Source organism: Bacillus rossius, chromosome 1 (assembly GCF_032445375.1).
Source record: "Bacillus rossius redtenbacheri isolate Brsri chromosome 1, Brsri_v3, whole genome shotgun sequence".
Taxonomy (NCBI): Eukaryota; Metazoa; Arthropoda; class Insecta; order Phasmatodea; family Bacillidae; genus Bacillus; species Bacillus rossius.
In genome coordinates this window covers 348,469,352-348,493,410 of record NC_086330.1, presented here as the reverse complement: position 1 = coordinate 348,493,410, position 24,059 = coordinate 348,469,352, and the positions used below count along the sequence as shown (strand labels likewise).

General features: G+C 36.1%; 1 protein-coding gene across 5 annotated transcripts in view; it reads right to left on the bottom strand.

Moving 5' to 3' along the window:
- LOC134528204 (CLIP-associating protein 1-B) overlaps positions 1 to 24,059 on the bottom strand; it is a 412,343-nt gene that overhangs the window by 286,603 nt on the left and 101,681 nt on the right. For all 5 annotated transcript variants that reach the window (XM_063361604.1, XM_063361603.1, XM_063361605.1 and 2 more), the window contains exon 6: positions 20,254 to 20,327. In XM_063361604.1, coding sequence (XP_063217674.1) covers positions 20,254 to 20,327 — 74 coding nt within the window. The remainder of the gene's footprint in view (positions 1 to 20,253; positions 20,328 to 24,059) is intronic.

Sequence of the window (24,059 nt, the reverse complement as noted above, 5' to 3'; positions counted from 1 at the left end):
TCGTCTCCGCTTGTTTTGTCTGTGATTCGATCCTTCTTTGGTTGAGGGTTTATAACTGGTTGAGATTCGTCCAGATGAACAGTAAGCCAATAGCAAAATCATCTAATAGGCATATGTGTTTGAATTCCAGCCTATCACCGAATGAATCCGCAAATTATGCAGGTCTCTAGTAATATCTTATAATTAGAGTCCCAGAAATTTCGCGGATTCCTCTGGCCTCAGGATAGAATTCAAAGTTATAGGTGTGCTCTACCCATTTTTACTTTCCCATTGGTTGATTTCTTAGCGAGAACATTTTTATCCTTGTTATTTGGCACTACCTGATTCGCTTACTTATCTCCTAGTTGGACATCGTTGGCTCACGGTCGTAGAGGGGCGTGTCCAGATAACTGCGGTCCTATCATGAACACAGTGCGACAGTGTGGAGGTTTGCATTCTAGTTTGCGACTAAATGAATCCGCGAAATTTCCGTGGCTCTACTTATAACATATACATATGATCATTTCGCGTAACTGACACAAAATCCATACACCAAAATATACAGGCGAATCTTCTTCCCTTTCTCCGCGGGGTTTCTTGCGTCTATTGCGCGGTTCGTAAGGCAGGCGTGACCACTTCCGCGAACGCCTTGGGCGTGGGGTAGGGGGAGGGAGGTGAGTGAGTGAGAGAGAGAAAGAGGTAGGTTCGCTAGGCGAGGCTCCAACGACGAGAAGAACAATGAACAAAAGCCCCCGGCTGAATGGCGCAATAGTCTCTCGTTAGGCTCCTGCTGCGGGGTTCCTGTATGTGATCCACATACACACGCACGCACGCACGCACACACACATCCGATACGACCTCGAGGACACTGACGTCGGGGTTTGATTTCAGATGATTTTTCACGTCACGCGGCTACTTACAGTAACTTAGACTAGTTTCCACCCGGGGTAAGAACTCGTTTTGACGCCAACCCCCCCCCCCCCCCCCCCCACACACTTTTTTTTTAAACCAAACAAACCAAAAACATTTCCCGACAACACCTCACATCGCCACCCCATGTTAATTCCAATATTCCAAAATTATTTTATTCAGCTTAAATAGTAAATAAATAGATTTGCAGTCATTTCATTTTTAATACATAGCAAGTTTTTGGATAGTACGCGAAAAATACCAGTTTTTAGATGTTTGACGATATACATGTATGTATATTTCAATACAAATAATTCAGTTCATCTGCCCTCAGACATTTTTTTTTGTTCTAACACTACAATATTCAAGTAAAATTACTCTGCCAGTTTAGCCCCCCCCCCCCCTCCTCCAAACTGTCACCCGGGGCACAAGCCACGTCTTCCCCCCTATAGTTAGGACTCTGCCCCCGGCCCACCCACTGTTAGGGATACGGCATCCAGCGAATGAAAAATATCGATACTTTACTAATGAGAAGTTTCGAAATAAAAGTATAGAATTCAAACAAGTATTAATACTTTGAGGTATCTATTATTTTTCTTAGATTGGTTTGATTTTTCACATTAAATAATAACAAAATCTTGTAATTTGTTTGCAATATTGAATATAAAATGAAGAGTACCTACATGAATCACTACGTCCACCAAACAAGCAAAAACTGAACAAGATAAACAAGGAAATGAATGGCAGCGCAGCGAACGGAGCACGGAATTTTAGTTTTCGCTTTCACACTTGCTCACTCGATTGCTGCAAATAAATAAAAAGGCAATGGAAAATCGTGGTTTGCATAAAACCTACAGGTTTTGGATACGTTCAAACTCATTTTATAAAAAATATACGTATATAAAAATATTATATACTAATATTCATATATAATAGGTCTACCAGCAAAAAAAACCTCACGTGGGCAAATGTGTCAATTAAAAAGTATCGGTATCGAAAGAAAACGACGATATAAAAAAAAGCAATGATACTTTCCCCTAGTCCCTAGCCATGGTGGGTTATTGCATCTTCACGTCAACTGGTTTGTTTCATGGCGATCAATACTGATGTTTCACTATATAAGCATTACATTCATGTTTTGTTGCAATTTTTTTTTTGTCCAGATACATGTTGTTATCTTTAAAATATTTGTGCAATGGGAGTGCATGACTTGATGTAAGTTTTTGGACATACGCCATTGCTAAGAACTTTTTCTGTTGAAGAAAAACTAATAAATAAAATAAATAAAAATACACAAGAAAGACAGAAAACACACAAAATTAAGCAAACAATTGCTGTTGTCAACAAGAATATAAACACCACAAAATATTCCGAAACAGAAATATGGTCAACAAACAAAGAAAAAACAAAGAAAAAAGTACTAAGTGAACAAAAAAAACACACACAAATGATGACAACACAAAAAATATTGAAACCAAAATAATTCAGCACAACAGTTGAAACGAGACAAAACCACGACAAAACGAAAAGACAAAAAAAATACATTAGTTTTACCAAAAGAGAAACAAGCGACGTTTCGGGAACTGCTATCTGCTCCCGTCCTCAGGCAGAGACGCACATGGTACGGAAACATATGTGCGACTGAGAAGGGGCCTCATTTTCCAGCCCCTTCTCAGTCGCACCTGTGTTTCCGTACCATGTGCGTCTCTGCCTTTATTTTGTGGTGTTTATATTCTTGTTGACAACAGCAATTGTTTGCTTAATTTTGTGTGTTTTTGTCTTTCTTGTGTATTTTTATTTATTTTATTTATTAGTTTTTCTTCAACAGAAAAAGTTCTTAGCAATGGCGTATGTCCAAAAACTTACATCAAGTCAGATACATGTTGCACCCCATCTGCAGTCTGTAAAAAGTCAGGTATATATACATAGTTCACACTATATGACAGAATGAATCGTGATCACTAATTGTTAATTTCCTCTTTTTGTTCGCTGCTAAGCGCAAGGGTCTGAACTGGCGCGCAATTTTTTTTCTTCATCGTAAATAGGACAACTATGAGATTTTTGCGGTAGTCATAAAATTATATGACGGAGAAACGAAGATAAAGGTGTAATGCAAGTCACCTCCAGTGCTTTCAAGAGACTGAGCCGGGTGTTTCATGCCTAAAAATTATCCTGAAAACACGCATTTTAGCCACTTTTCACTCTTCTGGAAATACAGTTCGAAAACGGAATACGGAAACAGAACTGCTCGTTGGCCCTCAGAATATTATTAAATGTTTTTTTGTAAACCGACACCACTGGATATCTTGATTTTATGAAGCTCTGCACACCGTATGCAGGGGGGCGCAACTGAATAGGCGGAATATTGTCACCGAAACAAATGGCGAGGTTGAGAAGTGCCAACATCAAAAATTAAGTTTTAAATGTAAGAAAACAAGCATAATCACTTAAATAAAAAAGTAATTTTACAGACATTATTAGTTCGGAATTTATGGAATGGTGTATAAACAGAGTGGCGTATTGAGTATAACTGCAAACTATTATACTTCGGAAAAGTTTTTGACAATGTTGAATTATCTTGGTAGCAATGAAATAAGCATGGCTACCATGTGCACATATACAGTCGTGTGCTCATGTGTATTTTTTTTTTTTTTTTTTTTGCAATTGAAACTGAAGTTATGATTTCCATCACTTATACAATGCGGCTATGCAGTTTTAAGTTATGAAACAAAATATGAAAGCACTTTTAACATATTGGTTGTTACGTATTGGAAAAAAAGGTCATCTGGAACATTTTATGGTGAATATTCCCGCAACGAACGACAAAAAAAAATCAAGGTAACAGACATTCTTTCAAAAACGTTAACGACTTTTAAGGTTGTTAGGTTGCCGAGAAATACCTACCGCAATTCACTGATTTCCGAAGAATATAAGAGCGTATAGTTATAGCATTGAGTTGCGACGACTGTTCTTCCCTGCTTTGCGACCGTATACGTGCGCTGGGCTGGGAGGTGGGGGGGGGGGGGGGGGGGGGGGGGGGGGAAGGGGTCGCCGCGCGACCGGACGAAGACGTCTCGGCAGGACGCAACCAGCCGCCCGCCCGCGATCCGCGGAGGTGGGCGTGCCGCGCCGCCATTCCCCGTGATTAGGCATTGTTTTTCAGCGCGGGCCGCCCCTGGGACGTGACGTCACGTCCTGCGCGGGGAGCCGTCAAGGTGACACCCCTCTTCCCCCCCCCCCACAATACTCCAACCTCCTCACATTCCGCTAGCAATCGTACCGAGCCCGAATTGCGACACGGCTCTCGCAGGCACGCGTCACTCGGCATCTTCAGTTGCTGCACGCGTCCAGTCAAGTAGGAGCCGTGTTAACTCGTCTCAGATACACGGTCCCCGCAAGGGTGGGGCTGGGTGGACCCCTGGGTCCAGGGCCCTGTTTATTTTTAAATGTCTAACTATTATCATTTTTTACAAACTAGAAAAAACATATTGAGTATTTTATAAATAAAAACTTAGTTTGGACTTATAAAATAGTAACCATAATTATTATACTCAGTATTTTCAGGTTAAATAACATTCTAAAAAGAGCGCAAGCACGAAATAACCATGAAAAATGTAGCACGTAACTGTAAAATTGCACCACCCCCCCCCCCCCTCCCAATCCCGGTCGCCGATCCTGGGTCCAAGGCTCGTAATCAGATGTGGGGGCCATGCTCAGATATGATAGTTCTCAAAAGATATGCCAAACGGTACCCATTATCCAACTGTCACTAGAAAAGCGGCGGCTACAGGGGTCGGGCAAACCCTCGCGACCACTCTGTCAAAAAATTTTCAGCTTAAATGTAAAAACGATGGATAGAAATAATCCAGGGATCTTCGTAAATTTGTCGTTATCTTCGTAAAGTTACGGATGCAAGTTTACTTTATTTGAATCATAATAAAATTGATATGTAAAAAAAACATACAAGAACTGGCTAAGACTTATGCATAAACAGTATGTTTATTTCGTCCACGTGTAAGTTTACCCTGTTTATACCGTAAAACAGAATTCGAAAGCTGAACAGTGTAGCAGGGGTCCACGCCGGCTGTTTTTGTTTCTTAAATTCCTGGTTTGTGTAGACTTCCGTGAAAAATATGGACATTAATTGGAACAGGAAAATTACAATACAATACATTTGGATTTCAACTGAGTTTACATGTATACGTATTGAAATATCTTTTAAGATTTAACACACAATTTCATCGCAATTTGAACGTTATCATTTATATAACTAGCCCGAATACAACAGAATGAATCCGGAATAAATATCAATATTTCTTAAAATAAATTAGCAAAATCATCGTCGAAATTTAAGTTACAGATTGGCCTCAAAATGCTATTTTTCAAATTTTCCTGGGAAGGGACACTCGACCTATCCCCCCCCCCCCTTTTTTTTTTGCCGTCCCTCTCAAGATAAGGACCCTCTCCAACATTTTAGGATTCCACAAAAGTAAATGTCCCAGGGTCCAGCAAAGGCTGGGGCCACAACTGAGCAAAGAAACACAATGTTTATTTACGAAAACTGACATTCACCTGATATTGTTTACTGACACTTCACACACAGAACAACGGTGACAGAATACGTGCTACTTTTGAGGACTGTCGAACTGAGACACGTTACGCGAGAGACTATCGCCCCATAACTTGCGGGGTGATTTCTGCCACGACTCTGCTAGTCAGGGTAGGGCGTCTACCCACAATGCATTCCAACAAACCTCGACATTTTCGTATCGATTTATCGATTTTCAAAGGTCATTCGTGGCTGTCAATAATTACACAAAATTCTACTTAATATAATCCTTTATTACAACAGTTACAACTGTAACAATAACAAATCCATGCATGTTTATACTGAAAGACACCACTTGGTAACGAATCGAAAGTGTTTTCTGAAGAGTAGTATTGCACCACATAGGTATTTTCTGTAGTCCATTCCATTACCTCAACCTCTCTTCCCAATAAAGTATTAAAAAAAAAAATTCCAAGTATTCCAAACAATTTTTGTATGTGTGTAAACAGACATAATCTGACCAAATAGAAGGGTTTAGTGTATCAAATCGATAAGATGAGAAAATGGAGATAAAGTTCGTGGTAAAACGTAAGTGATCGATGATCGAAACTATTTCATACTTCAACCAGATAAAATACCTCGAACTCGGATGGTGAAATACACACAAAATGTGCGAAAACCTTGAAAAATTGCCGACTTTCAAGGGAGAAAATTACTACACTGTAAAAAAACTTAGTACTTGTTACAAGGAAAATGTTTGGAAACTCAGTTGCTAACGTTATAACTTGTAAAACTGCAAATTGTACTACACTCAGTCTTGTAATTTTACAAGTGATATCGTTGGCAACTGAGTTTCCAAGGACTATTCTTGTAAAAGTACAAAATTATATATATTTTAGTGTAATAATGTTCGCAGGCTTTCACGGCCATTGTCTTAAGTAGCTTAGCTTCTGGGTTGTAGCCGCGTCCTTGGCGAAAAATTCACCGACGTTTCGGTCGACAATGCAGTCGCCATCATCAGGGAGCAGTTAGTTACCTACTACAGTTACCGAAACGTCGGTGAATTATTCGCCAAGGACGCGGCTACAACCCAGAAGCCAAGCTACTTCATATTTTAGTGTACCTTGCAGCACTTTTTTCCCGCGCGATCTGTCGTGATTCACGGGCTCTAGTTGTAGCTCTCCCGCGCATGGGATTGGACGAAACGCGCCATATAGCGGCAGAATTTCCGTTGTGTTTCACTAAAATGCGATGCGATTTTCGTTTGAATTTCAAGGTTCAGATGTGGCTAACATGACACCTAAATATTGATTTACTATACAGGAATATTGTTACGAAATATTTTAATTTTATTAAAGTAAAGTTTTCGTTTCTGATGTAGAATAATAGTATGGAATTTTAGTTTCATCTGTAGTAAAGTTCAAACAAGTAAATAACAACGTTCTTTTAACTTCACGTAACTGTTGGTTTCTCATTTGAAATGCTGAATATTATAAGACCATCAAAATGAGAAATTATAGAAAAACCTATTAAATATTCCAGTCTTTGTTTTCGTAATTCCTGAATATCAGTGCAAAAACAGGTTCAAATATCAGAACCATAATTTATTTTTGCGTTCACCGATAAATCACAAACTTGGTCACGGCACGATACACGCCGTGTCGCTTTTTACGTCGGAAAAAAAACCTGCCAGGACTTACAAATTATTAGGCACGGTGCAATTGATCTTGCGCTGATAGTTCGCTCGTGCGAGTGGGCCGTGGGGTCGGGTTTATAAACGCAAGAAACGAAAGAACGCAAGGATAAAAAAAAAGTTCAATAATGATGTTTTCAAATACTCGTTCATAAACTACGCAAGACGCAAAACTGCAACGCAAGTACCTGGCAACTTTCAACTTCTTGCGTGTCGGCTTGCGTTTCTGCCTTCCATATTTAAAGTAAAGTGATCCGAGAGGCGCACACGTTATGTACAAAGAAGGCCACGATATTTGTTTTTACTATTTACTTGCACTTTTCATATGTTCAACTTTTGCGCAGTGAAAGAACAAAACACCTTCATATCAAACCGATATTTCGTAAGTTTTCGTGACGAAAATGTATTATAATGAAGCGTGGGAACAAATTTTATTTTCTAATGTATTACAATTTCAGGTTGTAGGGTTGATATCTTACGCCTTGAGTAGTATATAATAGTTCCTCCGGGGACTGGGTTCCGGGTGTGGTGACGTGGTGTCGGTCCACTATCTTTTTTTGACCTCGCCGGGTTCGAACCGAGGACTCCGAGCTCCATGGCGTAAGTGTACGTTTTTTATACAAAAAAATTAAATATTTTTTATTATTTTTTTATGAATTCTTTTATGAATTTTTAAATTTTTTCCCGATTTTCTAACAAATTACTGATTTCCAAGATGGCGGTCGTAACGGAAATTGCAACGGTCATTTTTAAATATATTTTATTTAAATTACATTTATTAATTTTTTTATAAATTTAATTTTTTTTTATTAAAATCGGATAATAAGTAAAGATTTTCAAGATGGCGGAAAACAAAATGGTGGATCCAAGATGGCCGTCGTGACGTCACAATCCAAGATGGCGGTTCGGCTCCATGGCTCCACACCCTGAACCCTGTGCCAGGAGGAACTATTATATACTACTGTCTTGCGCTGGTTGCGTCGTTTACAAACCCAGCCAGATGCATACAGTAGGCGTTGGATATCTAGAATCTTAGGGACACGTACTAGATTTATAGTAGTGGGGGTGCGACATAGGAGGGAGGGAGCAAGTTTGGGAGGTTACCGTAATTTCGCAATTTCGGCTTATGCTCCTTAATAATTACGTAAAGTGTTGGTTTGAGCATGTCATCTGCAAATAGAATACCATGTTCTCGCAATCACCGCTGTATGTAGTGCTTGGTCGAGTTAGATGTTGGCGATTTATTTATCTAGACGTTGTGTGATACGGCGTATACAACACTATTGGCAGGAAGATCGATCATAAAGTTTTTCCCTTGCCGACTTTTCGTAGCCGTCCACGCGAAGAGGGTTGCCACCACCACGAACTGCAGGCGCCGTGAAGACTAGTTTAGACGGCCAGGTGGGTGTTCTGCTCTTATTCTAGAAGTCTCTCGTAAAACCAGCGGTTTGGCCACGCCTGCAGTGCGACCCGCATTCCAAGTGAAACAGCTTTTCGTCCACTTGGTGGTCCGTGACATGTCTGCGAGAAGTCTCGACAATTTGGCTGAAGTGCAGTGTTTTGCAATGCGGAAACATTTTTCGACTGTATTTTACACAGGTGACGGTGTTTAGCGAAGAAAATTTCAACGCATACTTCATGTGTAGTCGAGCAGTATATCCAAAATTTTGTGGGTGTAACAATATGGCGATGATGGGGGCAGAAACTGACTTGGGCTACGCCACGGCATGCCATCTCCTGACATTTCCTAACTCCTGCACGGGGGCAAGCAAAATATTCCGAGGAATGCAAGGTACATGGGAACCGCCATTCATTGCCTTAAACTGTACGTCACATTCTATTACAGAATTCCGTAAGAAAAACCGTGATTATTTTAAATTTTTTGATTCAATTCAGGCCATGACCTATGGTAAAGAGCCACCCGAGCATTTTCCTAGATTGCTTTTGGGAACTAATAGAAAACCGAAATCAGAAATCAGAATGCCGGACCAAGATTAGAATCCGGTGTCTTACAGCTGCAACACCTAGCTGCACTGAACCAAAAAAAAAAAAAAGTATGCGCCAACGTAAATCACCTTATCGTGCACATATTCACATCCTGTTTGTAATAGATAGTTTTGATGGTTAAAGAAAACACGTTTGAAGTATGAAACAACACAATCCCAGAAGTTAACGGGGGAAAAAAGTGAGCTAGTCTTTCAGTACCTACTCACCAGAGATATGCAACATCTAACCTCGGTAACGGGCAAATCCAAGTGTTTTCATGTTGAAAAAATACACTTATAATACGAAACTCGGACACGAAATTTAACTTGGAATTATTAAAACTAAAGTCGAACGTGATAAACATACGCAAATTGTGTTTTCAACTAAATTTATGGACGCGAATCATTCCATTTGCACACCGAGATTTCAAACTATATATTAAAACTGCTCCGACTAAAGCGAAAGAGACAGGCTTTGGACCTGATTTTCGATAAGGAATTTTAATAAAATGCTGTCTATACTGTTAGAATTCATTAAACAGTTCATACTAAAAGTTTCCCCATTGGCTTTGTTAACTTTGGTTGGCGCCATCCGCCACAGATGGCAGCACCGTGGTTGTTACACATGTCAGTTCCGTTTAAGAAATTACTCTCACCAAATACTGTAAACCAAGAGCCAAGATGTTACACATCAAAAACTAAATCAATAAAAATTACCTCAAACGCAAGCGAAATCAAAATGAAAAATAACTGACAAAATAAAATTTAAGAAAAAAAACAGTGGATTTGAAGCGCGCTTTGACTTCTATGTAACATACAAACTCGTATCAGAACGTGCATAGTACATACCCTGCGTCCTGGCGCTTAAAAGTGTTTACGCCGCGATAGTCGTAAAACACACCAGCAGTACCGGGGAGGTGTCAGCGCTGGGATTACGGGGGGGAATTAATGTGTTTACAGAGGTCCAGCAGCGCCTGAAGACTATTACGTCACCGCAGCATGACGCGCAGGTCACGACGAAGGCGAAACCACGTATGTCCCCCGAGCGAAGTACACAAGCAGTATTGTACGGGTTTCCTCGCCATGCGAACGTCTAATGAAGCTGAAGGCAAGTAGAAAGTTTAGGACCCCACCTATTTAGGCGCACCTACATTTAGGCGCACCTAAGTTACACATAGCTTCAGAAGAAACCATGCGATTTAAAAACCGCTCGAGATAGCCGAGTGGCGTCTGTCTAGGAAAGATTTAAGATTACGCTGAGTAGTTTCGTACCAAAAATTTCGTTTTTAAACTGTTTGTTTAGAAGAGTGGAAAGGGCTAAAACGCGTGCTTTCAGAATAACTTTTAGGCATGAAACATCCAGTACAGATTTTTCTAATTCACTCGAGGGGCTTTTATTACAATTTTATCTTTAATTTTCAGCCACATAATGTTATTCCAAAAGTACCAAAAATACAAGCTAATGTTCCAGTGAGGAAAAAAAAGACTCTTTCGACACTATAAAAATACTTTTGCAAGTAATTATGGCCGCAAAAGAAATAAATACGCACAAGGCAACGCGCGGCATGCTTGCAAAATTAGCCACAACGCGAATTTCCCAACTTACATCCCAGGACACTAACTTACCAGACATGTCACAAATTCAAAGTCAGAATAGGTATAATGCGTTAAATTAACTCAAACACTGAAGTCAATTCGCAAAGGTTTAAACAGCTGACGAGTTGACGTCACTTTCAAGTAAACGATGTAAGTTCTATTTCCCCCCAAACTAGCACCAAAAGCACACATGGCTAATTGAAGAATGGGGTGGGAGAATATAAAATACAAAAGGAGGACAGAGCAGTTATGATCTATCACGTAATGAGTGAAGTAGGAGGGGCGGGAAAGTAAAGAAACAGAGAACTGATAGCCTAGAAGCAGGAGGGTAAATTCCAGAAAAGTTATCAGTGATCGATGATGAGGGGAAAGGGGTTAAAACTCGCTAGTTATGAGAACGATTGGGGAACGGATTAAGTTCTCTACGTCAAGAGTCCAAATTTGACGATTTTCGTTTTCCCGAAGATTGTGTCTTAATAGTTCGCTTTCTATTGAACCATAAAATAGTAACGCAGTAAAAAAAAATTCTTGTAACATTGAGAAACAGAACAAGTATAAAACTTCAGTTGAGTTAGACACACTAATAAAGTCCAATCCCAATGTTGTGTGCCTGTTGGAAAGAGTTTTGTCGGTAAAACACACATTATGGAGGTTGATGTTCACTATTACTGAAAGAACTTTTATTTACTCTCCTGCAAAGTTGCCAACATTATGACGGCTCGTTTGGTTCTGAGGCACACAGTTTAGAATGAGTGTGTGTGTTTGCGAGTAATTCGGTAGTACTGTTCATTGAGTGAACTGCTTGCCCTACAGCAGATGGATTCAAATTCAATCATGGACAGACTTGAAATTTAAAACAAAACGTAAGGGTGCTTTGGGGCCGTGCCTGTTGAGGTCGTGGTTTCAAAACGGCTAAATTTCCAAGCATACAAGTGGTTCGAAAATCGCCGTTATCTTGGGAGCACGCAAGGTTCAAAAGGAAACCTACTATTTTCAGTTTTTTTTTTTTTTTTTTTTTTCAAAAAGCCCGAATATTTACCCTTGTGTAACTTGGGAATTTTATTAAACTTCACATGAAATTAACCGTTCAACGTTTGCCCGTGTAGTAAACGTGGGCACCGCCATGCGTGGAGTCCCTTTTGTGCCTGCCAACAGCTTGCCTTAGGGACCTTAAAATCAGAACCAAGTATCAAGTGATGTAACGAAGATATAACAATTTTCAAATTTTTTTTCTCTCGTTTATTTAGTTTCGTGCACTTTCAAACTTAGAAAGAAATGTTACACGAAGGTAAAATATTCAGGCGTGTTTAAAAGACTCTTGTGAATAGTAGGCTTCCCGAGGCACAAACCCCATACCTCGGCCTTTGCACTTCGTTTCTCGTGACCACGCTGGAGCGAGAGAACGCCCAAAGAGCGCGTGACGTCACAGCCCCAGCCAAGCCCAGCTGACGTCACGTGTTTACGACGGGTAAAGCCCGGCCGTCCGGCGCAGCTGATGGTCGCCGAGACAGGATGGAAGAGGGGGAGGGGGGGGGGCCTACTGGACTCGTGGTCGAGCCGTTTCGCCCGAAAGCGCGCTACGTCACGTCGCTAGCCTTTCTTCGCAGAGACGGAGCTGGTATACCATGGGGGGAGGAACTTTAATTGTCGAGGCCGAGACCTAGTTTTTAAAGTAGTTTTGAGCCCACTCCTTAAGGCAGCAGCTTTCGTAATATATTTCTAACACAGCTTCATTGATTGTGAGAATAAATGCATAAGCTATTATCCAGGCAAACAAACCAGTAAACATTTTTCACTTTACTTTGGTAGCCACATATTTTGTGGTGTGGCATATACCAGAAATTTTGCATCTCGTAGTAATTTAAAATAATTTTTTACAAAACAGCATTAAGTGTTTCTCGGAAAGATCGATCCATGCTACCCTTTCTGCACGGCTGAAACCAGCATGAGTAGGCTTAGGCCTGGGACACACCTAGAATCTTACCTAACCCGGATCCCTCTCAAACAATAACACTTAGTTTAAGTTAGGTTAGAAAAATTAAAAAATATATACCTATATAAAAAAATTAAATCTCTGTTTCTAAGCAAATAGTCATCAAGTAATTAAATTAAAAACCTCAAACATTGGATTTGAACCTCCCGTCCAATTTTTTTTTCTAGTAGTTATGGACCCACCCAATAGATCTCGTCGCATATCATGAAAAACATGGTTTCAGTTTCCACTGTAAGAATCACACTTCTACATGACTGGTACTTGCACTATTTTCTAGACTTGTGTACCCAGACTATAAAGAAGAACTAAAAGCCCAGGATGAGATTATTTTGTCGGGCCCTCTCCTCATTATTTAATGTACAACTTTTCAAACCCAGCAATTACAAAAATTATTAAAGACCTATACGCAATCGTGGCTATAACAGTAAGGCCCCAAAAAATTTTGGGACGAGTAGAAGGCTATGAGGTTTTTTTGATACATAAATCACTTTCTCATTTAAACCTTTGCACAGTCAAGGAAATTAACTTTGAAAAAAATACTTGACCATTTATGTTTTCATAATAAATATGAATTATAATGCAGCTTGAATAACTTGTAGGGTTTCCGATAGATCTATAAGCAACAGACTTATAATTTAGTTCTACTATTAGAGTAAACTCATGCAATCAAAAAAAAATCAAGTTACAAGGCCTTACAGATTTTATGACCATGGTAATTTTTATTATTTTTATGTTTATAAAGATGTATAAACCAAAATGTAAAACATAAATCCACATTTGATATTTCTATATATCACTTATGATTTAGCATGTACTGTCATTCCCAGAAATTAAATTGAGCATTTACCTTCATTTAAACTTTATCCTTGTTTGGTGGGTTGTGGTGGGGGACAGTATATTGTACATATTACTATAGCCAAGATTTTTTTACTACACATAAAATGATCACATTATAAGGATACTAATATGTATCCAAAGTAATTCATGTATTAATCTACCTTTACTTTCAGATGCAGAAACGTTTTACATCAACAATGTAATTCAGTACCCGTCTATTAGCGATACACATACACATTTCCGCACCTAAGCCAAAACAATAATAGCTCATGCGACCAGTGCATACTCTCACAACCAACGGTAGCATGCAAATCCTTTTGAATGTTTAATGTGGTATTTAAAAATTCAACATTTTTATAATATTATAATTTGAAAACTAATGTGCAAAAGAAAAGAAAACTGTGCATGGTTGTATTACACAAAAAAATTAACTATATTAAAGAATAAATTATAAATTAAATGATTTTTCTAGGAATCTTGCCTAGTTTTATTTGTACAACAAAGCTTAGCAAAAGGCATCACTTATCTTTAAAGCTCAATCTTAATATGTAGAATGAAGTCACAATCAGAATGCTCACAAATTCTGGAAATTTTCCATTTGCTTTTCCCAAAGTTCTTAACACTTACTTTTTATGGTAACCTTATCTTGAAGTTAAGTTCAGTAACCTGGCTATACTGTTGTTAAATATTTTCAGAGTGATTCACTGTGATTTATATTACACATAGCTAAACAGCTGTGTCGGAGGTAGGGTTAATTCATTACTTTCCTTATCATATATAAGATTAAAAAAAAGTCCACTAGTAAAAGAAAATTAATGAAAATGAATTTATATTAGAACAAAGATATAAACTGGTCAGAAAATGTTACTCACAAATTCTTCTGAGTTTATTTTGTTGTTTAAATAGGCTAAAGTTTTAAAGAATGTAATTTAACTTAGTATGAAATTATGATAATAATAATTTATGTTTCAATTTCTATAAATCACATAGTATTTTTAGTGTGCATAGTTAAATTATATAATATCTCATGAGAAATCTTATGGAAATATTTATTGTGTTTAGCCAATTATTTTAAGCAACAGATTAGTCAAACCGCTTTGGGTACAATTATATAAAAAATATTGACAAATATAGTTAGGATTTATTTCTAAATTACACAAGAGAATCTCTGGTGGGAGAACTGTAAAATATAATGCTAAATTATATCAATTGAAAAAAAAAAATTTGAAATAATTGAATATAATCCTTAAACCAATTCTATATGTGAAAATAATGTTTTTAATAACCTAGGAAACAAAATTTTGAACATTTTAATTCTTTGAGTGTTTCAAAACAATACTGATTAACTGAGCCAAGAACAGTAAATAATCAATACAGACATTGAGATTGGCTCAAAAATAATATGTTACACCTTTGATACTCAAATGATTATTATTTTTAACTCTGGCTTTCTTCAATCAACTGTTTTGTGGTAAAGAGAACATAATGCTGTGTTTTTAATGCTAGAGTTTTTAAGAGGCTAAGGTTAGAGATGGGTAGCGACCCTAAAAAACTATAAATAAAATTTACCAAAAGGGGTGTTAAAATAAGGAAAAAAGCAGTCCAAAATTTTGGTGTAAAAACATAGAGTGGTGCAAATAATTGGTGTAAAAAAATAAGTTAGTTCTAAATTTGGTACTCATCATCCATTTCCCCTTTTTCTCCCCTTAAAATTAGTTTCCTAAAGATCACGCGTCAAAATTAAAGAATTTTTTTTAAATATTGTTTTAACAGTTTTAAGTTCCAGAAACTATCTAACATAATCTCTTGAAAAATATAGGTTTATATCTATTAGTGATCATCTCTATAACCTTCTTAAAACTCAAACAACAAACTAAAATTACTTACGGCCAGAGGTGTACGCAGGGATTACGGAAAAGGAGGGGGGGGGGGGATTTAGGGAATTAACCCCCCCCCCCCCCCTAAATCCTAAAAATGTATCATTCTCAACAACATACAGAAAGAATTTGAAAGCAAACAGCAGCAATGTGGGTCTATCCTACCCCCCTCCCGAAATTAATTCCTACATACGCTCCTGCTTACTGTTTAATCATGCAGACACAAAGTAAGTACTAAATAAAGCAGCACACCAACTTCTATCATCTGGCATAAACACGGCAAAGCAGTATACACAATGTGTACGTTTCTAGATTTTGTAAATAAAAAAAATTGAATTTAAGCAAAGGGACAGGGCTCAACGTACATAAAACCCATTGTAACATGTATTCTCATGCTATTAACAATTACTTCTTGTCCTAACTATAAAATCACTCAAACGAAAAGTGTAAACAAATGAGAAGATAGGTTAGTGCATATTATTTTTCAGATCTGTTTTATGATTTCCAAAGAAATAAATTTTCCTTTAAAAAAAAGAAGCATTTATAGTGTCACTTCACATGATAAAATAAAAGTAACGTAAAATCAGGATTCATCGTTACATGTATAGTATCTTATCTTCTTCAATAACGCCATCCTGATTTTACACAAAATAAGTAAATAACCAAAGATATCAAGACACAAGATGGGTAAATGTGTAACTGTGTTGTATGCACTGCACCTACAGCAACGTATGTTTGTATAATTACTATAGATTGCTGCTGTAGTAGAAAATAAATATAGTTTAAAAAACTAAAGAAAGATGCTTTTAAAGATTATCAAACTAAAAAGTAAAAAATAATTTTAAAATTTAATTTATGACAATAGTATATAAGCAATACTAGTATAAATGAGAAAAAAGCTTGAGGCGCTTTGTGCCATATTTTTTGTATATTAAGCGCCCCATGCTTTTTTCTCATTTATACTAGTATTGCTTATATACTATTGTCATAAATTAAATTTTAAAATAATTTTTTACTTTTTAGTTTGATAATCTTTAAAAGCATGTTTCTTTAGTTTTTTAAACTATATTTATTTTTAACTTTTTAGTTTGATATTCTTTAAAAGCATGTTTTTTTAGTTTTTTAAACTATATTTATGTATAATTATCATAGGGAAATGAGTTACCGACACTACCTATTACCATCTGAGATAACTATTTGGAGTTGCAACGTCACAAAGAAATGGTAAAGTCTCTCCGAATCATTTACAGTTAGATGTATGGATATAATCTTAGAATTTACCGGAAAAAAAAAATTTTTTCGACATGGCCTGGAGTAGAACCCACGATCGCTGAATCCGAAAGCTAACGTCACAGAAGTCGCGCGCCTTAGACCGCTCGGCTAACGAGCGTAATAAAATTGGTGGGACATTTTACAATCATGAGACACTCACTCTTAGTCGAAAGAGTTACAGACGGACAGACAATCATTTACAGTTAGATGTATGGATATAATCTTAGAATTTACCGGAAAAAAAAAATTTTTTCGGCGTGGCCTGGAGTAGAACCCACGATCGCTGAATCCGAAAGCTAACGTCACAGAAGTCGCGCGCCTTAGACCGCTCGGCTAACGAACGTAATGAAATGGGTGGGACATTTTACAGTGATGAGTCACTCACTCTTAGTCGAAAGAGTTACAGACGGACAGACAGAGTTACAGACGGCGGACAAACATACAGGTGAAGCTAATATAAAGCATGTAAAAATAGGTACTATGTTTATTGAAGTTTGATTTCCTGTATTATAAATCTATGGTGTACTTTGAGATATTTTCAGAAATGGCATCCAACTCGTGAAAATAGCTATATTTCAAGCAACATTTTGTGTTTCTACAAAAATGTTGAAATTTTGCAAAAAAAAAAAAATGTAAAAACCTACAGAATTTTATTATTTTTCTGAAAATTTTGTGCAAATTTTTGTGGGTTCCTAGTGATGGGTAATAAATTCTTTATCAATTAAAAATATTTACATGTCCTACATATCCTCAATTTTCAGACGCTGTCATATTTTATTTATATGTTGTTAATAACTATAATAATATATTATTATTATTGTTTGGTTTCTATGTTCATGTTTGATGACTGTCCCCCATAACAACTAACAAATCAGTCATTTCTTAAAGATTTAACAATCATATTAATAAAAAAGTTTATTTATAGTGTGGCACATGTGTGTACACAAACATATTTTCCAAACATTAAAACAAAAAAAATTATTATTTTTATAATTAAGACTTGTTGACAGTAATATCTAATATGTAAGTAAATAGCACTCTAATAAGCATACATTAAAATGCTTGCATAGCTACTTGCTTTATGAAGTAAACTTACAAAAAATTAACTCGAAAAATTTACTTTCAAAATATAAATAAAATTAAAAATGAAAACTGTTAGATACCATTACAATATAGAAAATGGAATACCAGGCCATTCAAACACTGTATTGCATTTACAAATACAAAAATGTGGACAGGATACAGGAGACGTACCTAGCAGACAGATGAACAATACTTCATTTCAGTGAAGCATGGTGACACAAAAGTCTTTATGCGAAAAGTAAACCCAAGCCAATGTTCAAAGAATACTACAAATTGAAACACACTCTTTCAGACATTTCCGTGTGGGCGCCAGATGTTGACACTGGCTGCCAGGTCACATTACTGCACAGCAGGCATTTTGAGTTCGCTCAGAGTTTATTGTTACTATCAGTTTTAATTTCAGTACGTATGTTTTCTAGCGGGTTACATTTCATACTTCACATATCACAGGTACATTTCCATAATGGTCTGAATTTTTCTTTCAGTAGAGCAACTTATGTATTTTAATATTTTTAAACTGAACATTATTATTATTTTAAAAATTCCATTTAAGTTATACTGACTTTTGATAATCCAGTATGGCTGAGGTCAGGGACACGAATCTGTAGAATTCACAAAAGGGGCCACAGAAATTCGCAGGGGAGGCTCACGTGGCTAGGGACGGCAATGGTACATGATGTATCGGAAGTATTAATATTTCAGGTCCAAAATATCAATAATTTGGTATCAATATTTTAGTGCAGTTGTTTTTTTATATCTATATTTAGTTCCGATGAATTTGAATAAAATTATCTGTAAATAAATTTGGCAGCAAAAATAATAAATAATAGAACTTAGATAACTGAAAAATAAACGCTTCTAAGTTTGACAAAAAAAAAAGGAATATATTTATAGTAGTTAAAGAATTAAATACCTACAACAGGTTTAGGTCTTGCCAGCAAAATCAAATACAACTATGTAATTTTTCAATTTTTTACATTTAATTATTCTCTTTTCTACATGTTTGTTGGCTTATTTTTCACTTAACAGCTTCTGAAGTCTATAACAATAACAATTCATAAAAATTACTTAAAAATAAAAACTAAAAAATAATTTTACAAAATTGAAACACATGGAGAAGATATTATTGAATAATAAAAAAAAATGAAAATAATAAAAATAGTTGGATTCATTTTTGCTAGAAGAAGCTTAAACTGGTATCAGGTTATTCCTTTATATTAGTTTAGATATCAAAAACTCAATATAACAGGTACTTAATATTTTATAAGAAGTAAGGCATGGGTAAAAGTTTGTATATTATAAAAGAGCGATATATCAAAAATACTGATATTTTCATGTTGATGTTTCATCAGTAGTTATATAATTCAAGCGATATATCGAAATACCAATATATCAATGTGTTGAAAATAAGTTTTGCCATCACTATGCATGGTCAGAGAGTTTTTGGCACAGCTTTAACTGACGCAAGTCATCTCTGGATACAGTGGTTGTATGTTGTATACTGCATATATGTTGGCCTATGTGCATGCAATAAGCAGAACATTTTAAAATATACAGAAAGTTTTCCATAAAACATAATTTTTATGTTCATGTTTATCAACCCTGTGTCACAAGTCACGATTTTACAACTATAAGCAGGGCCCCTCAATGAGGGGCTTATTAATTCCAGGGGGGTGCATACTACCCCCCCCCCCCTCCTCACCGTATTTACATTCATGGCAACAGCAATGAGCCAAATTAAAAATTTTCACTGTACTTTGAACTTGTGTCCCAATTTTTCATTCTAAGTAGTCAGCAAATTTAGGTGTGTTCTTTTCGACATGGATCGTCTACAAAACGGAATGTGACCTACACAAACAACGTAAATACTTTGTGCAGTTTACGGGGACTTTCTGATGCAACAATAGCTTGTATGTTATCGGTAGTTACAGATATCAACATGGACGTTTTGTTGCATTTTTAGAAAAACTACCAATTCACACAATATACATTTGGGCTCAATACAAAAATATATATCGTGAAAACCAAAAAAAATATTGTGCACTATCCAGTTAAGTGTATACATAAATCATTACACATTGCATTGTGAAATTTACAAAGAAGCAAGTTGTAGATTATGAAATTATAGTGTATGTTGTCATAATTTTCATTAGTTTAACTTACTAAGCTGCAAATATTTGTGAATTTATGAATAAATACCCCAAAGCAAGAAGACCTGACTTAAAAATCATTAGCTAGAAGTTCATTTAAAGTTGAATTAAAATGGGAAGCGATCATTGTGATACTTTCACAACATTTTTTCAGAAGGAAGAGTGTAAGACAGTAACACTTTAAAGTGTATTGATGATGGCATGGTAATCAAATATCTTATTCCAATAATGTTACTGTAGTTATTACTAAAGCTTCAGTGCTGCAAAAATTAAGAAATTTACACCAAAGTTCCCAAATTTCACCACAAAAATATAAAATTCAGTACTTACCATCAACCATCGCAGAAGGTAACATGTCTCCGGCAGCTTTCATTTCATCGAACCTCGCCATCAATGCTGGCAACCTAAAAACATAAAAATGACTAACTGTTGAGAAAATACTATATCACTTAAATATATAGAAATTAAAATGCACTTACATAAATACAAAATAATTTTTACGAACAAATTTTGAATTACATTAAAAACTTTTTTAATCAAAACCACTGCGAATATTGAAATATATCTAGAAACCCGGAACTAATAGCGACAAATATCAAAATTTGTAACAAAGAAACACTGAAGTCCATAAATGAAGCAAGTTAAAAATTATTGAAAATATGGATAAGGACATTCATGAATAAGACTAAATTTAGGTAACTTTCGAAAAAGAAACAAACTTTTAAGTTGTATGCAATTTTAAAAATAAATCTGTCATTTTTTATTTATAAGATTAATATACATGTGTTGAAAAACACTCTCATGTTATATGGCAGTCACTAAATTAAATACAGTACACAGCTGATACACTTCTATAAATACATGCATTTTGCAGAAATGTTACTACCCAATGTCATATTCAGACCTCTTCACCCATCGCCCATCGACAAATATCCACATGGTGCCCGCCACTCTAGCTCTCCCGCCTGAAGCTAAGCCGATCACTGTCGTTGACGGCAGATACTGCCAACCACTTGCACAAAGAACAATGCTGGGAGGGGACACATCTAGATTCAGCCAAGCTCATCCATGTTTACGACCACTGCTCGTCCAGACTGCGACAAAATTCTCCTGCACGACCACCCAACCCCAACAGGAAGCTACAAACAGCATGCCATAAATAATTTCAGCTGAGACATACACACACACATACACGTGTGGGTTTGGGTGAAAACACTGAAAGATCATAAATGTTTGTGATTTCGTTCTAATTAACGGTTTCTTCCTTTTTGACAACAAAATACTATGTTCTTGCAAACATCAACACCAATGCTAAATTTTCTGCTTAGAAAAATTTTGAAGAATAAATAATGAAATCAGTAGTTATGAATAACACTTAACAACAACAAAAAAGGATAGTTAGTTTCAAATTACCTTAATATAAAATATGTTACCAATTTCCATGCTCTTACATTCTTAAATTTTTTTTATAAAAATATACATGCTGTAATTTTTTTGGCTGAAAATCCATTTTGTTTTATATCTCATACTTTATTCTTTTCTGATAAACAATTAAATATGTGAGCTACTGCACACAGTGTCTTTATTTAATTAGGATGGATTCTATTTCTAATTTTTTTTATCAGAATTTATGTCTGCATCTCTAATGAATTTTTAATACAAACTAGCCCACCGATTAAAATGTTTACATTTCACTACCAAAGAGTGAGACACTGTCTTTCATGTGCAATACATTTTGCTGATTCATTATTTTTTTGCATGTTTTTATATTATTCATTACTCAGACTTGAACTTCTGGGGAGGCAATTTAATAGTAGTAACCCTAACTCATAATATATGATTGTTTCATTACTAATTAATGTAAACTTGTCTTGTAAACAGCAAAGAAAATAAACTTGTTCTTCCCGTACAAAATTTATTTCAAACATTTAGTACTTGACCTATTAATGCATGTTAAATAAGTCTTCCCTGTTACAAATTCAAGGATTTACTGAATACAAATCTTAATTTTCATGCACAAACCTTGTAAAAATGATTTCTGCACAATATAATTAACAAAACAAGCACTCTTTACTCACTATATGCATTTAGGGGTACAAACGGTTTAGAATTGGGTATTTTATTAGCTTTGGATGAAAGAGTTTTTTTTTTAAATGTGACCTAAGTATACAGTTTAAAACTCTTTTTTAACCTAATATACAAGCGTAGGCCACACTTTACACTACCGTGATCCTTGTAATGGGTAAGATTGAGTACCGTGTTTTCTCGCATAATCGTAACACATTTTATTCTAAAATCAAGTTTGAAAAGTAGGGGTGCAACGATTATGCAGAAAAAAATTTGTTTTTTTTTTTTTTAAGTATTCATAAAAAAAACCATTCATGGAAAGTACGTTTATTTACAAAGTGAAGTATAAAAGAGCACGCCAAACAATTTAATTTAATAAGTCATGCAACAAAAACCTTTCTTCAACTTTAAATAGAAAAACTAAATCTGTGATCCAAATGCAAGCCGAACGAACGCGTAACTACCATGAGTGTGCAGGATATCAAATGTAGTTAACTCGGTACCGAATGCATGCAATCGGCGAGATATCGATATTCGACTATGTGTGCGCGCTTTATACGGGAAGCAACAAAACCAAACAGTAATGATTGTAACAAGCGCTGGCTACATTTTTGTAAGCGGTACACTGCGGCGACGCAGACGAACAATGAAGGTTATAGCGTTTAAAAATAAAAGAAAATTTACGCATCACACAGCTTCGTATTTCAGTTATTTAAATAAGTACGCAGTAATTTCTGAATAAATATTATATTTATACTTAAAAATACATAGTTTTATACGGAAAAGATACCTACACAAAGCGCTCAGCATCTAATAGCGGGACCAAAAACATCATGTGATGTTTACGCGAGAGGTTTTTTTTTATCCAAATTTTGACGCCCTAAAATATGGGTGCGACGATTACACGAGTGCGACGATTATGCGATAAAAGAGTGTAATTACTTTTTTTTAAACCTATGCCATTTCTGGTTAAACTATATGTCATAGATAAACCCCAATAACAAATAAAAAAAGATAAATACACAAGCACACAGAAAAAATGCCAAAATCAGCTCATGTCAAAATTTAAATGAATGGATTCCATACAAAATTAAATGGAAAAGGAATAAGTTAGAAAAAAGGCACAACACAGAGGAACACAGTAGGCTGACAACAATGAGACAATAGCAAAACAGTATATAAAGACAAAAAAAACTTACTTTGGACCAAACCCAACGATAACACTAAACTGATAATCTGGACAGCAAAATGACAATACAGAGACTTACAGGCAAACCAAGAGATGTGACCTAACTGATATTCTGGACACCAATATGATGACAGCACAGTTGAACACAGCAGACAACCTACGGTAAAACTGCTGCGATGTTTCTGGAACTGAGATCTGTTTCTGTCATTAGAAACAGACTGATTGCAAACACTGAAAAACAGGTGGTTTATGTACTACCTTCAACCCATTCTTGTCGCGACCAATGACACGCAAGCAGCCCTCTGACTGGCCGTGCACCTAAGACCTGATGTTATTAGCTGTTGTATTGGAGTGAGGGTAGTTGGTTTATAATTATTTTATTTTTGTGGTAAATTAGTTTCAGTTTTAACTAAAGGTATCTCTATATTTATTTAATTCACTAATTTGTTGACTGATAACATTGTTATTGCCGACAATAAAAGCTGCTTCTTTAATTTTCATTTTAATCGGGTGTTGTTTCTTTATGAATGGGAAGCATTGTCCCAGCGTATTTTAGGACTGTTGACTCAGGTATGTTTGGCAAGTCTAGATTTTTGAGTTTCAACCTTCTTTAGATTTCTTTTGTGTTCTTTAATACGTGTTGAAAGGGCTCAGCCAGTTTCTCTATCCACAGGATGTCTGATAATTACAGTTCTGACATTGACATTTGTCTGTGGTTGTTTTTACTCTGGTGATCATACTTTCAACTGTGGAATTTGACTTGGAAACTGTTCTCAGTCTGTTTTGCTACCCAATCATCTCTTTTCAGTGTGTTTCAGGAACTAAGGAACAACTAATGTGCCACTTGGTTTTTCAAAAGTTTTTCTTGAATGGTGAGTGA